The 14,829-nt window shown below is 55.5% G+C and overlaps 2 protein-coding genes across 3 annotated transcripts; one reads left to right on the forward strand and one right to left on the reverse strand.

Moving 5' to 3' along the window:
* Positions 1 to 1,537: 1,537 nt before the first annotated feature.
* Positions 1,538 to 12,035, reverse strand: LOC124235715 (uncharacterized). Of its 2 annotated transcripts, XM_046654084.1 has the most exons (4): positions 11,789 to 12,035; positions 8,730 to 8,822; positions 3,261 to 3,361; positions 1,538 to 2,891 (listed from the first exon to the last, which is right to left on the reverse strand). In XM_046654084.1, exons 1-4 carry the CDS (start codon positions 11,834 to 11,836, stop codon positions 2,213 to 2,215), a joined length of 921 nt encoding a protein of 306 aa, XP_046510040.1. In that variant the 5' UTR covers positions 11,837 to 12,035; the 3' UTR covers positions 1,538 to 2,212. The 2 variants fall into 2 exon arrangements, 1 of the variants encoding a protein (XP_046510040.1); XR_006887553.1 differs by lacking the exon at positions 11,789 to 12,035 and adding an exon at positions 11,577 to 11,714 and having other exon boundaries at positions 1,538 to 3,361.
* On the forward strand, positions 11,156 to 13,325 carry COMTD1 (catechol-O-methyltransferase domain containing 1). The gene is made up of 7 exons (XM_046654085.1): positions 11,156 to 11,470; positions 11,627 to 11,754; positions 12,011 to 12,116; positions 12,206 to 12,324; positions 12,427 to 12,481; positions 12,713 to 12,846; positions 13,071 to 13,325. Exons 1-7 carry the CDS (start codon positions 11,377 to 11,379, stop codon positions 13,221 to 13,223), a joined length of 789 nt encoding a protein of 262 aa, XP_046510041.1. The 5' UTR covers positions 11,156 to 11,376; the 3' UTR covers positions 13,224 to 13,325.
* The last annotated feature ends 1,504 nt before the right edge of the window (positions 13,326 to 14,829 follow it).

The following is a 14,829-nucleotide window of genomic DNA, read 5'->3' on the forward strand; positions in this document are numbered from 1 at the left end:
AAGCACAGCCTCCAGGCCTGACAGGGTCCCAGGCTCACTCATTTGGCTGAGGCTCTGTGCCAGGCCCTGGAGATCCAGACTCTGCCCAGATGCCACCCAAGCCAAAGGGTTCCTCTCCACCTGCCACCCAAAGGAATGGAGGGGAAGTTCATGTGCTTCATGTAGCTGACAGAGAGCCTTCTTCTTGTCCGCAGTCTGAGGACATTTCTGTCCCCACTAATCTGGGCAGACAGGAGGCCCTTCAGAGAGGGCTCCCCACACCAACACCAGCCCCCGATGCTCAGGGCTCAGTCTCAGGGTCTGAGGCAGTCCCCCGCGAACTCCAGCTGTGGCTCCTCAGTTCTCTGCCTCCTGATGAGTCTGTAAAGCTTCTCCTCCCTCACCCACCGCACCCCTCGCTGCGGATAAGGAGATAGAATGCATTTCCGGTATTGCTGTAGTCTGAGAAGGCCACTTTTCTGTCAAGGGAAATATGCAGTTTTCTGATCACCTGGACGTACCTAATCTGGCACAGAGGGAAACACACACACATACGCTGCTCTCCTTTCTCCGTGAGGCCTCTGATCTCCAGAAGAGGCTGAACAAAGGTTCACTCAAAGTCACATCACCCTCCCCTCCAGCCCGGCCTCCACCCCCAGAGCAGCAACCAAGACCATCAGACCGGTCTGTGTGGGGCAGCAGTGCCCACCCACTGAGCATCAGCTACAGGTCAGCCTGCGCCGTCTGTCCTTGCTGGCCTCCTTGTGTTCTGTCTCCTCAGTCACCAGTGCAGAAGCGGAGGCTGGGGGACCGGGCTGCTAGTGTGCCAGAGCCAAGACTCACTGTCATGTTCGTCTCAACATTTATCTCTAGAACCTGAGACCATTCTCTTCTCCCCCTCAGCCTCCTCCTACTGCACTTCTGCCTCTCTCATTCTCTCCTTCAACCCCTCTGTCCATCTATTTTTGTGTCTCTGAGCTCTTTTTCTCTTTGGCTGTAACCCTCACAAAGGTCTAGGGTGTCTAAAGGCTGTTTCGAATTTTCTCCAGAATGGGGTCACCTTCCCTTCAGTCTTTGGTGCTGGGACCTGGCCATACTCATTAGGAAAATCCCGTGAAGGAATGAACCTGCCGCCTGCTTCTCCCCACCCTACAAGGACCTTTCCCAGGTCTTGAAGCTGAGACCCAGGGTAGGATGGATGGGGAGAGAATGACGGAAGACCAGAATGACAAGGGACGGGCTTATTCCCAGTGGTCAGATACAACAGGACACAGACAGCAAAGGGGACAGGAATTCAATTCTTATCAATAATCAAAATTCCTCCCAACTTGAAAGCTCCAGCCCAAAGTGGTGCTGCCACTGGCCGGCTGTGTGACCTTAGCTATGTCACCTAACCTCGTTGAGCCAATGATAATCCCTACTTCAAAGGATTGTTGTTATGATTCATTGAGATAAGACTGTCAATTTGTTTGGAATGCTCTGGGCTGCAAATAACAGAAAAGTCAACCAAGACTTGCCTGAGCAATAAAGATATTTAATTATTTCACACACTGAGATTCTAGAGGTAGTTTTCAGGCTCTGTGCAATGATTCAGAAATGCCATTGAAAACCAGTTTCTTTCTGTATTTTTGCTTCACCATCCTTAGCTTGTTGTTTACATCTCATGATGTTTCCTTATGGCTGAAAGATAGCTGCTGAAGCTCCAGACATCATGTACCACATTCAAAAGAAGAACACCCCATGAACTAATAAACAGCCCTTCAGGTGATGGATTCCATTGCAGATGATCCAAGGACGCCACCTTGAGAGATTCTGCCCTGCAGCATGGTCATGTAATACGAAACTCACTCTCACCTCAGAGGCTTTTGTATTTTGAAAAGGCCTTCAGAGAAAAGGTGATGCCCCAATGGTAGCACTCCATGCACCTGTGGGGCTAGGAAGGGTCAGGAGAAGTTTCCAGGCAGCTCAGGTCCTATCACAACCTTCAGAGCCGGAAGGGACCTGAGAAAGCCTCCCCCTCCTCCATACAAATGGGGAACCGAGGCCCAGGGCAGACAAGTGATTTCCTTGGAGTCACACAGCAGAGCCAGGGCCAAGGATTCCTGGCTCTGAGCCCCTCTTAGTGCTCTGGGGGGAGTCCAGAGGGCAGGGAGGGCTCTGACCAGGAAAGGCAGCTGTCTTAGGTGGGTCCCCCAGAGGCAGAGCCTGGGCCAGGGATTCCTATCCAGATGATTTACTGGCGGAGGCTCTGAGAAGAGGAGTGAGGGAGGCAAGATGGGGAATGGGTAGACGCTAAGCCAGAATATGGTGTCAGCTGGAGTCTAGCCCCAGCCTGGTCCCTCTGAAGGTTCTGGAGCACGGACAACATTGCAGCGTTCATCCTACCTGACGCTTGGGGTTGCCTTCTGTACCACCACGTCTGCCAGTCACTGGCCACAGTCTGCACACAGCCTCTGGGTGGGCGGTTCTCGCCCAGCTGAGGACCCGCCTCCTGTGAAGGGGCAGTTGCGAGACTTCCCCCCAGAAGCGAGGGGACGGGAAAACCAGCAGGGAGAAGGAAAACAAGCAGGTCCCCTCCCCAGAGCCCCACGTCATCCACAGCATTCCAGCCACGGGACGGTGTACAGGAGCATAGGCCTGTCCCTTCTGCAGCCTCAGTGTCCCTGCTCCTAAAATGGGCCTGCGGAACCAAGGGTGGCTGAGTTCCTCTCCAGCTCTGCTCTCCCAAGCTTCCGTGAGTCCACTTCCACTTCCCCCCAAAGTTCCCGCCAGGCAGCCCCCTGCCCCCAGTCTCCCCACTTGCCCAAGCAGTTGAAGAACCAGTGAGACCAAAGTAGGGTCTCCCCTCAGTCAGGCCTGAACCCCACGAGGCAGGCAGAGCAACGGCTCCTTGGCACGTGTACGTCTCCATCCTGCTGAACGGGCCTGGGGAGTCAGTATTTCTTGAAATGTCAGTACCGAGACTACACTGGGTTGTCAGTAAATTCATTATCCCATTACACAGGCCTGAATTATTCAGCGCCGCTGAGCCGCCTCAGGAGCTGCCTGAGCAGTCTGTGCCCGCATTAGTGGGATGGATGGAGTCAGGCCTGGGGCATGGTTGGTGCCAGCGTGACAGATCTGGGCCCAGAGAGGCTGCCAGTGTTCGAAGGCCCAAGGGGAGTCTGGCTGGCAGGATCTGGGACCTGGACGTTTCTGGGGCCTGGGAAGAGGGTAATGTACATATCTACCCTCCCCCTTGCCCCCCAGGAAATTGGCAGCATGTGTCTTTGGAACCCCACCTGCTCCAAAGGGCCCAGAGACAGAAGATCCAGGCAGCACCTCTTCCTGATTGTGTGACCTCCAGCAGTTCATTCAGCTCTTTGAGCCTCAGCTTCTGGATCTGTATAAGGTAGCAATGATGCTAAATGTTCCCAGTATCCACTCTCCCTTTTAAGTTTAATGATAGAACTGATTTTTCATGGAGCATATAACCTTCCAGAATAAAGACTATTTCTAGGTGGCCATGTGACTAAATGCTGGTCAAAGGGTTGTGAGTAGAAGTATGCTGTGAAACTTTCAGGAGATGTCCTTAAAGGAAGGGGATGAGTCCTGTTTTGTCCCTTCCATTTTTTTTTTTTAAATTGGGGTGAAGGTGTGATGGCTGGAGCTCAAGTAGTCATCTTGCTCAATGAGGAGAAGCCAAAGGATGAGGATGGCACTAAAACAGAGTAGAAGCCTGAGTCCCTCTTGACCCTGGAGCCTTCTTACCACCTTCAAGTTGCATGTACATAAAATAGAAATCAACTTCTCTCTTGGTTAAGTCACTGTTCTTTTGGGTTTTTCTGTCACTCACAGCCAAACCCAACCCTACCTTGTTGGGCAAGTCTGAGGGTGAAACGAGACATTATAGTAAAAGCAGCCATCTCAATAGGCATTTCCTCTAGGATATTTCAGTGGTTAAGAACTGTAAGCCCTGAAACCAGAGGACCTGAGTTCAAATCGCAACTCTACCACTTACAAGCTGTGCAACTTTGGGCAAGTTGCTTAACCTCTCTGTGCTTCAGCTTTCTCATCTACAAAGTGGGGATAAAAATGGTTCCACCTCACAGGGTTAATGTGAGGATTAAGCCAGTTAATATGAAATTACAAGAAGTGGCTGGCACACAGTAAGTATCAGCAGTTAGTCTCCCATTTTTCCACATCTAGGCAGATTCCCTATCTAGCTCAGGGACCTGGGTCCCCGTAACATTTCCCAAAGCTTCATCTCAGTGTGGATTTTCCCTGAAGGTGACTGTGCTCTCAGGACAGCAATGCCAGGGGCATTCTGAGCTTCAGCCATCACGTAAACAGCTTTGCCTTGAGGGAGAGGATGCCAATCTGAGCCAACAGGGATGGGCGGCAGGGACTGAGCTCCTGGTTTGGAGCCCAGAAGAGGGACTGCCCTCTGGGATCTAGATGAAGTTCTTAGGAAGAAAGAAAGAGAAATAAAGGCCCCTGACTGGCTGTGTACCCCGGGCAGGTATCTCTTCTTTCTGAGGCTCTGGAGAGTGGATTAAATCATAGGTTATAGCTCACGTGCCAGCAGCACAAAAAACAATACAGAATATGAGTGAAATTTGTTGGGTTTGAGGCAGCAGGGAGTGGTGGGGACTGGGGCAAGAGCACATGGCCCATGGAGGGACAGCGGCAGGCTCCATGCAGTGCCAGCCCACCTGCCATGCGGGGCCAAATGAGCCGTGCTGTCAAATCTGCTTTTTCAAAAGAAATGGAAATCAAATCTGAATTCTTTGTGAAATGTTTTGATTGTTTAGTGTTGGCTCCATTCTAACAAACAAAACACTGATCAAGACAAACAAAATATGCCCCCAGGCCAGCTTAGCAGCTGCCAGATGCAAATGAGTGCCGAGAGGTCCCCCAGGCAATGCAGTCGGAATCAGAGTCCCAGGCTCTCTGTGGGAAGTGGACACACGCGTGTGGGCGTGTGGTGGGCTGTGCAGGAGAGAAAGGAGCTGGGGGCGTGTCCCTCCTGGAGAGGCATGCGCTCCCTCCCCTGCCTGGGTTGGGATGGTAGGAGGGTGGGCAGAGGCAGGGGCTGCCCTGTGACCTCAGGCAGCCCTCTGACTCCCCAGAGCTTCAGCTTCTTCCTCTGAAAGGGAGATTGAGGAATCTTTTGCTTTTTCACAAAATAGATCAGAGAATCCTCAGCTCGAGCCTGAGGCAGCGCCCCTGGTCCGCCTGCCCTGCTGAGGCCCTGCCCAAGGGGCAGCCTCCGCACCCCCAGCTTTGGGGACACCCTGAGGCCCTTGGGACCTGTGTGTAGACCCTGACTCTTCGCTCTGCCACCTGTAATATGGTTACGCATCCACACCCTTTGCCTCGTGCCCTCACAGGGCCACCCCATGGAGTAGCTAGAGTACACGCACTTGCTCCATCCTCGGGGCTTTGCCAGGTGACTCGCTGTGGCCACTGGAACATCAGCAGACCTGACTGAGGCAGAGGCTCTAAAAGCACTCGTGTGGTTGGCCTGTCGCACCTGTGCTGTCCCCAGCACAGCACAGCTCTGGGAAAGAGCATCCCCAGGTAGCCACTGGTCTCACAATGATCTGGACCCATGGCCTAAGCAGAAGCCCCCAGCGGACCTGCTGACCCAGGAACAAGAAAAGCAGGGGGGCTATTTGGGAAGCCGCTGAGACTTAGGGCTGTTCCACAGCAGTGTCACAGCAGAGACCTGATTCCTCTGCCAGGAGGGTGTGGTCTTCCGTAAGCCGGTCCCCAGCTCACAGCACAGAAGCTCCCACCCTGTCTGGTCGTCCACTGTCCCAGAAGCCCCTGCGCCCCTGGCCTGGGGCAAATAGAGAGACTCCCCCTGGAGTGGGGAGACCCTCAGGCTTTGGGCCACACACATTTGGAGCCAGCCCCCGCATCCTGGCTGCCAGCCCTCAGATGAGTCACATCCCCCACCTGAAAGTCACTTGTGGAGTGTGGTGGCACTGGGACTCCGCAGGAGGGGGCGGGACTGGGCCTGCCGTGAGTCTGTAGGACAAGGCATCTCCTGTGAGGAAACTGACCCCTGAGGAAAACAGGGCCTCCCCTGCGGAGGGCATGATTTCAAGTTCATGTGGAATCTGTCATTCTAGACTGAAGGAAAATCAGGGACGGTTCCCTCAGCACACCCCTGTGGGCACAGGCCATACTGCTTGGGGGCCTGTATCAGTTAGGAATGCTTTGAACTTCAAAAAATATACAGCCAATCATTGCTTAAACACAAAGGCTCATTTTCTTAGATAACAAGGAGTCTGGAGGTAGACAGTTGCTGGTGGTGGTTCAATGACTAGATAATGTCTTCAAAGACCAACACTTCATCTTTCCTCTCACCATCCTGTTTGGTTTTTTAGCCTTAACCTTGTTGCTTCATGGCCACAAGATGGCTGCTACAGTTCCAAGCATCTCATCTTGGACAAAATCCAAGCAGAAGAGATGATGGCCAGGAGTGGCCGTGATAGTGGCACCCCTGGCCATCCTGTCAAGAAAGGGGGAAAGAAACCAGTGACACCATGAAATAGACACCTGCATCATCCACTGGGAACTCTCAGAAAGACCCAAATGCCAGGACCTGAACTGAACCAGAGAAACTGGATCATAGGTAAATCGCTGGTGCGTGGTAGATGCTTCTCAAAAGAACTAAATGAATTTCCAGAGGATACTCAGGCTCCGGACTTGGGCCCAATGGTGAGATGACAAACTTTCACGTGAAGCTGAAACAGAGTCAGGTTCACTTCCTGGTTCTGCCACCTATATATCACCTGACATCTGGAAAGTGGAGACAATGCTGGCTACTGGAGAGGGCTGCTGTGAGGCACATTCCCACTGCCTGTTCTATTTGCGCGGTAGCAGGGGATCCTGTGCGTTTAAATACCCAACACTGTGGTTCTCAGGGAACCAGCAGGCGTATATTCAGCCTTACAGCCACTCAGAGAGGTCAGAGGTTGTGCCCAGCAGGGTTTTGCCGCCCTCTCATGATCACCACCAACACTCCCACTCCCATGGTGGTTATCTTACATGGCAAGGGGAACCCTGCAGCTGCAACTAGGGAGACTAAGCTGCTCACCTTAAAATAAGGAGATTATCTGGGTGGGCCCCACATAATCACATGAGCCCTTAAAAACAGAAGAGGAAGGCAGAGTGATTTGAACCCCCAGAAAGAGTCAAGGGGCCTTCACTAGCCGTGAAAATGGAGGGGCTTCATGAGAAGGAACCGAATTCTGCCCACAACTAGAGAGGCTGGAAGAGGGCCTGGGGCCCCAGCACAGAACTGCGGCCCCATATGCCACTTTGACTTTAGCCTGGCGAGGCCCTGAGCAGAGAGTCCCCCCGTGACTTCCAGACTTCTGACCGACAGCACCGTGAGCCAATACATGGGGTCTGTCTGAAGCCACTCAGGGCGTGGTAGTGTATCACACGGCAGTGGAACACGAAGACAGAGGCATTGTCCCCACCGTCTAGTCAAGACACTCGGAGCTCACAGCCACAGAGGGAGTGGTAGGACCAGTGTTTGAACCCATCTGAATCCAGAGCCCATGCTGTCACTTCCCATTTGGCCTGTCCAGATGAGGAAACTGAGGCACTAGAGGCTGGGGCATTGTCAGTGCCAGCTCCGCAGCATCTCAGCACAGAGGAGGCAGGGCCAGGCTGTGGGCCACCAGCTCAGCAGGGCCCACCCAGATGCGGTCAGACTCCAGGCTGCAAGTTTCTCTGTGGAGAGGAGGGCTAAGGAAGGCGAGCCCTGGAGAGAGGCCCAAGAGCACCTCTGGCAGCCAGGCTGCTGGGAAAGAGCCCCTGAGTGAGGGAAGGGGCCTGAAGGGCCCAAGGTAGGAAGGGCCGGGGCAGAGAGCAATCAGCCGGCCACCGAGGCCCTTCTGGGCCTGACAGACTCCACTTCCAGTGCCTAGCTTCTCTGGCGCATGCCAGAGGAGACAGTGTCCCATGGGCCAGATCAGACACGAAAATCAAACGTGTATTCAGTTTGACTGACACAGAGCTTAAAAGAAAAAGCCTAACCCAAATGTTTTAAATTGTGAAGTTTCACATTAAAAGCCAGATTTCCAACGTCTCCTGAAAAATGAGGAGCTCTGGTCCCACCGCGCCTATCTTCCCACACGGCAGCATAGGCTGGGGCCGAGTGGCTGCCACACCCTCTGACGGGACACGAGCTTTGGAGCACTGCAGTCCCCACTGCCCTCTGTCGCCCTCCCCTCACTTACCTGCCTGGCCCCTGAAGACATGTGAGTTCCAATCCCTTAGGCCCAACTTGACTCCATGACTTTACTCTTCTGTCCCTGCCCCACCCAGTCCTGGGAGACCCCAGGGGGAGGGGCCCAGCCTGTGTGATGTTAGCAGGCTGGGAGAAACAGGCGTTGGGGGCATTAGGATAGAAACCCAGCGGCCTCTTTTAAACCTGTTTTTGTGGACAGCTGTTCCCAGTGACCCAAGTTAGCTAAGAATTCACCAGGGGTCCAACCCCTGACTTCCTGGTGGACCTAAGGGCACTTACGGGCACCCAATTTCTCTACCCCCAGGAGCCTGCAGGTGCCCGATGGGACAGCTGCATTTGGCCAAAAGGGCAACTGAGGGAGGTAAAAATGATCTTCCCCTCTCCCCAGCCTCTGCACTCCCCTCAGGGTAGCTGCCCACATCCAGTGGCCCTTTGCGGAGGCCACTTGCACCCACCACCACTGGGGCCACCTCCGAGGAAAAGAATCAAAGCCTACTTTGTCTCCAGGCCCAGGCCTTCCAGGAAAAGGCCCTGTAGCAGATTCAGAGGTAACACTCTGCTCCCTTCCTTGTGAGCTGAGACGCTGGCGCTGCAATGGAAGAGACAAGAAATGAGCAGCAAACGGGGGAGGGAGGTGGAAAAATTAAATTTTGCGTGATCAGCAAGGTTTCAAACAATCGCTCGCCAACTGAAGTGGGTGCCACATCTATAAGTCATTCTATTTTATAGGCCATTAGGATCTCTAGAGAGAACCTGCATGGAGACCACTGCTTTTTGTTGAAATTAAAATGTCAGAGAAAAAGAAATAGAACAAAACAGGGAATCTGCAATTAATTACCAGGCCATAAAAATTCAATAATCAGGAGGCAGAGCGGCCGCGGGCCCAGAGGTATCAGAGCCCGCGTAACAAGAATGGAATACATTAATCTTTTCAAATTAGTTTTTTAATCTGACGGGGATATATGGTGACATGCTTCCCCTCCCCGCCCGCTCCCCCAGCCTCCACAGGCTCTGGCCTGAAGCCTGGCTCGGGGAGAGAGGTTCTGGTGTGAGCTGGGGGACTGCCCAAACTCTGACCCCCAGACAGGGGAGAGTGCGGGTCTGCAACCCCAGCTGAGCGCAGGGCCGCCATGCCAGCTGGCCTGATGGAGAGGCCCCAGCAAGAGGTGCCAGGAAAGCACCTCTTGGGAGTCTGGTTCCCGCTGGGTCCCAGTGCATCAGAGGAGCTCAGAGGTGTGTCCTCCCCTGGCCAGTGGGTCAGAGGGTTTAAGAAAGCAAGAGCAGGATCTGGGGAGTAAGCACAGCGAGGTGGTCTCTCTGAGCCGAGGTTTCCTCCTCCGGAAAATGGGAATAATGTCTCAGCCTCACAGAGAGGCTGGAGGTGTAGTGCCCAGTGCTCAATCAAAGGCCCCCACCTATTACTCTTTTTACTATCTAGACTGGCAGCTCAGGCAGCAAAGAGACCCAGAGACCACCAGGACACTATTCAGAGAGATTTATTTAACGCTTGCTGTGTGCTCAGCTCTGGGGAAGGAGACCAGCAGCCTCGGTCCTGATCTTGGAAAATGAGACTCATAATCAGGTCAGAGAAACATTTACAGGGCCAAGCAGGATGTAGAGGATCAAAAGGGGGAAGGAGCTTCTCCTAGGAGCAGGGCACCTTGCCTGGTGACAGGGAACTGGGAGGAGCGGGGTCGGCAGCCCACCCACCCACTGCCAGGGACAGCAGCTCCTGCCTGGCACTCTGGGCCTGGGGGTAGCCGGCTGGTTGGTCAAAGGATCAGTCCCAGCCCTGCCTTGATTCCAGGCCGTGCCCTGGAACTGGGCGTCCTCCTGCATCACGTCCCCAGGCAGCCCAGGGCGGTCCAGTGTCCCAAGTTTCTCTCCAGCTAGCCCTGGTCTTCAGCCTCGGCCAGGCCACTCTCTCATTGACCCCTCCCCTGCCTCCAAGAAGCCTGCCTCTGGGACTGCTTGCTGGGTCCCACCTGGGAAGCCCCCCATGGAGCTCCAGTCTGGCCAGTGTGGTGACTAAATGGCCGCCCCAAGGGACAGCTGTAGAGCAGTAGCTGCTGGATGACCTTCTGCTATTTGGACTTTGACTCCTTTCAAATGTAACTGTTGTAACCCTCTAAGTGCTGGATTTTCTCATTTCATCCCCTGGGAAGCGGGAGCTATTAATAACCCCATTTTACAGAAGAGGAAATTGTGAAGCCGATGTTGGCCACCAGTTCTGTGTGTCCTGCGGTCTTCACTAAGAATACAAAACAGGACAGGTGCTTTCACCTCCGCCAGTTTGGCAAACAGTAGGTGTTCAATGCTCCCTGGATAGTGTCCCTGAGGACACAGCCCTGCAAGGTGTCTCACCTGCCCTCCAATATCTTTCATCCCCAAAATGTCTTCACTCCAACTCGATCATAACAGCAGCTGCCATTTATTGAGCACTTACTGTGTGCCAGGCTGTGGGATCTGGTGCCATTTATGGTAAGACTGTGCTCCCCGTTTTACATAAAGGAAACTGAGGCTCAGAGAGAATGATGGGCCCAAGATCTCACACCCACGTCTACTGGCACCCAAGGGTAGGACTCTAACTAAGGACATTGTCTCAGTGCCCCAGCAGCCAGACCCACTCCAGGGTTCCAGAGCCCCACCTCTGGCTGTGTTCCCCCAAACCAGGTCCTTCACTCCTGGTCAACCGGATACCCTTGTTCACCTCCCCAGATTCTCTGTCTTTCTCAGGACTCCTTTAATTTCTATCACTTTGCAGCTGTTACTATTCTGTTACACCAACCCCAGGTGCCCCAGGGGATCTCAGCAGAAATGGAAGCAAGAAGAAAGAAGCGTAGCCAGGAAGGGCATCAAACGTTTCCTCCCTGACCCAGGCCTCTAGACCACAGGCACCGAAGAACCCCCACCCTAGATGCTTGCTCCCCACCGGGCGCAGTTTCGAGCACGACCACCAGATGGCGTTCGGCTCGCTCGAGAGGGGCTTGCAGTAAGAGAATGCGGCCGCAAGATGGCACTCGAGGCCATGGCTCCGCGGGCAGTGCCCAGATAAGGCGGAGCCAGGAAGGCCCGCCGGTCCGGGTGCCGTCCCGGTAACCCCAGCGCAAGGGACCCGGCCGCCGCCGCTTCTTGCCTGAGCCATGACCCAGCCCATGCCCCGACTCTCTGTGCCCGCCGCGCTGGCCCTGGGCTCGGCAGCTCTGGGCGCCGCCTTCGCCACCGGCCTCTTCCTGGGTGAGTAGGGCCGGACCTGCGGCACCCTCCGCAGGGTCCCCGCGGGCAGAGTGGGCACGGGAGCAGAGCCCGAGAATCCGCAAGGCTGGCCGAGGCTGAGGCTCACCCCTGGCGCCTGGAGCCCCCGGCTCTGACCCATCACCCCCTCTCCGGCAGGGAGACGGTGCCCTCCGTGGCGATCTCGGCGAGAGAAGCGCCTGCTGCCCCCCGAGGACAGCCCGCTGTGGCAGTATCTGCTGAGCCGCTCCATGCGGGAGCACCCGGCGCTGCGGAGCCTGCGGCTGGTCAGCAGGGCTGGGCACGGGAACAGGCGCCCACCTCGGGCCAGCGGGTCCCACGCGGTTGTGTGACCTTGGGCTGGGCCATGGCCCTCTCCGGGCTTCCGGGCTCCCCAGGCCCCGCGCAGTGGGCGTTTCCTGAGGGCCCATCCCCGGCCACGCCCACAGTCGCGCCCACAGCCACGGCCCGGGGCGGGTCTGAACCTGGAGCGCGGCTGGGTGTCTGGCAGGGCTAGTGCGACCCTCTCCCCCCCACACACAGCTGACCCTGGAGCAACAGCAGGGGGATTCCATGATGACCTGTGAGCAGGCCCAGCTTCTGGCCAACCTGGCGCGGCTCATCAAGGCCAAGAAGGCGCTGGACCTCGGTAAGACGCATGGTCCGGATCACTGGGGGCCGAGGTCACGGGGCCGTCCCCCCACTCTGGCCTGACCCTGCCCGTGTCCCTGTCCCCAGGCACTTTCACAGGCTACTCAGCCCTCGCGTTGGCCCTGGCGCTGCCTCCAGCCGGGCGCGTGGTGACCTGCGAGGTGAACGCGGGGCCCCCGGAACTGGGGCGGCCCCTGTGGAGGCAGGTGAGTGTCCCACACACCTGAAGTCCTCGTCAGGCCCCGGGAGCCCGGCCACTCCCATCTCCAGGAGAAGGGACGTGCTGGTTCTGACCTCGCTCCTTGCAGGCCGAGGAGGAGCACAAGATCGACCTTCGGTTGAAGCCCGCCCTGGAGACTCTGGGTGAGCACCGGAGCTGAAAGGGCCTTGGCGCCATTTCCCAAATGGGGCCAGTGGGCGCGAGCTAGTGACCAGGTCTGCTGGGCAGGCTTGGGGCAATGACAGCCCCTGCCGCCCGACCTTCCGGTATGCGACCACATGCAGGGTGGCAGGGCTAGTCGCAGCGCCTGGGCCGGGGCTTCCGGCCGCTGGGGCCTGCGGACTCAGCGCATCTGTTCCTCCATCCCCCACAAGACGAGCTACTGGCCGCCGGCGAAGCTGGCACCTTCGACGTGGCCGTGGTGGACGCGGACAAGGAGAACTGCGCTGCCTACTATGAACGGTGCCTGCAGCTGCTGCGCCCCGGAGGCGTCCTCGCCGTTCTCAGTGTAAGGGACAGCCGAAGGGGAGAAGACAGCACCTTCCCTGGCTGGGTCCCCTTTGCCCTTGGCTCCTCCCTACGCCCCGCCCCCATGCCCCAAAGCCCCTCCCTCGTGGTACTCGAGTCCCTTGACTTTCCGTGCCTCGGGTCCTCGGTCTCCAGCTCTCGCCCCGCCTACTGCTCAGGCCCCTCCCCGAGGCCCGCCCCCCGTGATGCCCCGCCCATCCACAGGTCCTGTGGCGCGGCGAGGTGTTGCAGCCTCAACCTCGGGACACTGCGGCAGTGTGCGTGCGAAACCTGAATGAGCGCATCCTGCGGGACGCCAGGGTCCATATCAGCCTCCTGCCCCTGGGCGACGGCCTCACCTTAGCCTTCAAGATCTAGGGCTGGCCCCTAGGCAAGTGGCCTCAAGGGAGGGGGAACTTAGGAACCCCAGCCTTGGACCCTAAGTTTTAAATCTATCAATAAAGTTGGGCCTGGGACACGATCCGATTCTCCGTACTTCTGAGCCTTCCTTCGTGGCGCTCAAAAGGGTAAGGTGGGAAGGCCCAGCATAGGGAGGCTTTGTCAGGAAAAGGGAGCCTTGAGGTCATAGACGTGCATCCCCTCCCTGGCACAATCCTGAGGGCTGCCCAGCACCAAGGAGCCTCCACCTGACTGGAGGCAGTATATAGTTCTGATTGACCTGGCCACACACAAGTGGTCAGAGATCCCAGATCCTCAGGTTTGCTTCTACTCCACAGGATGTGAGGGCTGGATGCTGGGTAGAGCTGCCTTGGTCTCCCCACTAACTTCCTAGGAGGGACAAGTAAATGAAGTTCCTTTTCAGTGCAGCTGGGACGCTGGGGAGACCCTATCTGGGATCTAACAAGGAGGCGGCCTTGCAGAGAACCAGGGTACTGGGTACTTTTGTAGGTTATGCCAGTTCTGCTGGCCATTTGCCTCTGTTTTCAGAACTGTCAACTCGGCCTCAGCTCTGCAGGGGAGGTCCTTGTCAGTAGCCATCACTTCTGAGAACCAGACCACTTGACTTAGACCTGAGAACCTCAAAGTTGACTGGAGTATATATCCTGCCCTCCCATTTAAGTCCTAGAAGGTGAGGGACTGGGTAGGATCACTGGCCAGAGAGATGTGAAGCAGACAGGCCTACAGGAGATTATTAGTATGGCAATTTCTAACAAGTTCCCCAGAGGAAGATGAAGAGAAAGTTAGGTTTTCCAGCACCAACATCTAGGAGTGGAGATGGAAAGCAAGCCAGATGCTTCACTTTTCTCCTTTAAACCTCCCCAATCCTGTAGGTAGATCTCATCTCCACACCACAGATGAAGATCAGGCTCAGATACTGTATTATTTCCACTAACACTGCCTCAGGCCTCAGGGAGAAATAGTATCAGCCTAGAATACAATTAGGTTTTGCCACCACCTGATTAGGCCTGGATGGTGGATGTGCATCCTGGAGGCTGCTAGAAGCAAGACTGCACAAGCTAGAGGAGCCCACAGCTTGCAACTTTCATAATCTTACAGCTCCTGGGATATACCTTGCATCTCAGACAATTCTCAGGACCCTAGCTGTAAACCTACCCTTCTCTCTTCCACTCATAAAAGCATATTAAGCATATTAGGATGCAAGTGGGTGAACAGGTCCAATTTACTCTAAGTAGATTCTTGACAAACTGGTAACTCACTTGTGCCACACCTCACAACATATGGCCACACCCCAGTCCAGAGTATTGGACCAGGAGACCCCAGCCACAGCATGAGGGAGGGCCACTGGTTAGCTAAGGGGCAACAGGCCGTAAGGGGGCTTCAGGTGTTGCCAGGCCCTGTGACCAGGTTTCTTGTCTGCTGAGCACCACCAGCAGTTTGAGAGCTGTCTGCTGGTCTACTTCACACTTTGCATATGTATCTCAAGCACAAGAGGTGCTGTCACACCCAGCTTGCATAGACATCTTTTCTGTTTTTCTTACATAGCAATAGGTCCTAACTCAAT

This window comes from Equus quagga, chromosome 2 (assembly GCF_021613505.1).
Source record: "Equus quagga isolate Etosha38 chromosome 2, UCLA_HA_Equagga_1.0, whole genome shotgun sequence".
In the NCBI taxonomy this organism is placed as follows: Eukaryota; Metazoa; Chordata; class Mammalia; order Perissodactyla; family Equidae; genus Equus; species Equus quagga.

Coding starts and splice junctions, on each gene's coding strand:
- LOC124235715 (XM_046654084.1), bottom strand. CDS start 11,836: ATGGCCCAGCCCAAGGTCACACAACCGCGTGGGACCCGCTGGCCCGAG. Junction 8,823..11,788: donor GTGGGACCCGCTGGCCCGAG/GTGGGCGCCTGT, acceptor CTTCCATTGCAG/CGCCAGCGTCTCAGCTCACA. Junction 3,362..8,729: donor GGCCTGGGCCTGGAGACAAA/GTAGGCTTTGAT, acceptor TACCTTATACAG/ATCCAGAAGCTGAGGCTCAA.
- COMTD1 (XM_046654085.1), top strand. CDS start 11,377: ATGACCCAGCCCATGCCCCGACTCTCTGTGCCCGCCGCGCTGGCCCTG. Junction 12,117..12,205: donor CAAGAAGGCGCTGGACCTCG/GTAAGACGCATG, acceptor CCCTGTCCCCAG/GCACTTTCACAGGCTACTCA. Junction 12,482..12,712: donor GCCCGCCCTGGAGACTCTGG/GTGAGCACCGGA, acceptor ATCCCCCACAAG/ACGAGCTACTGGCCGCCGGC.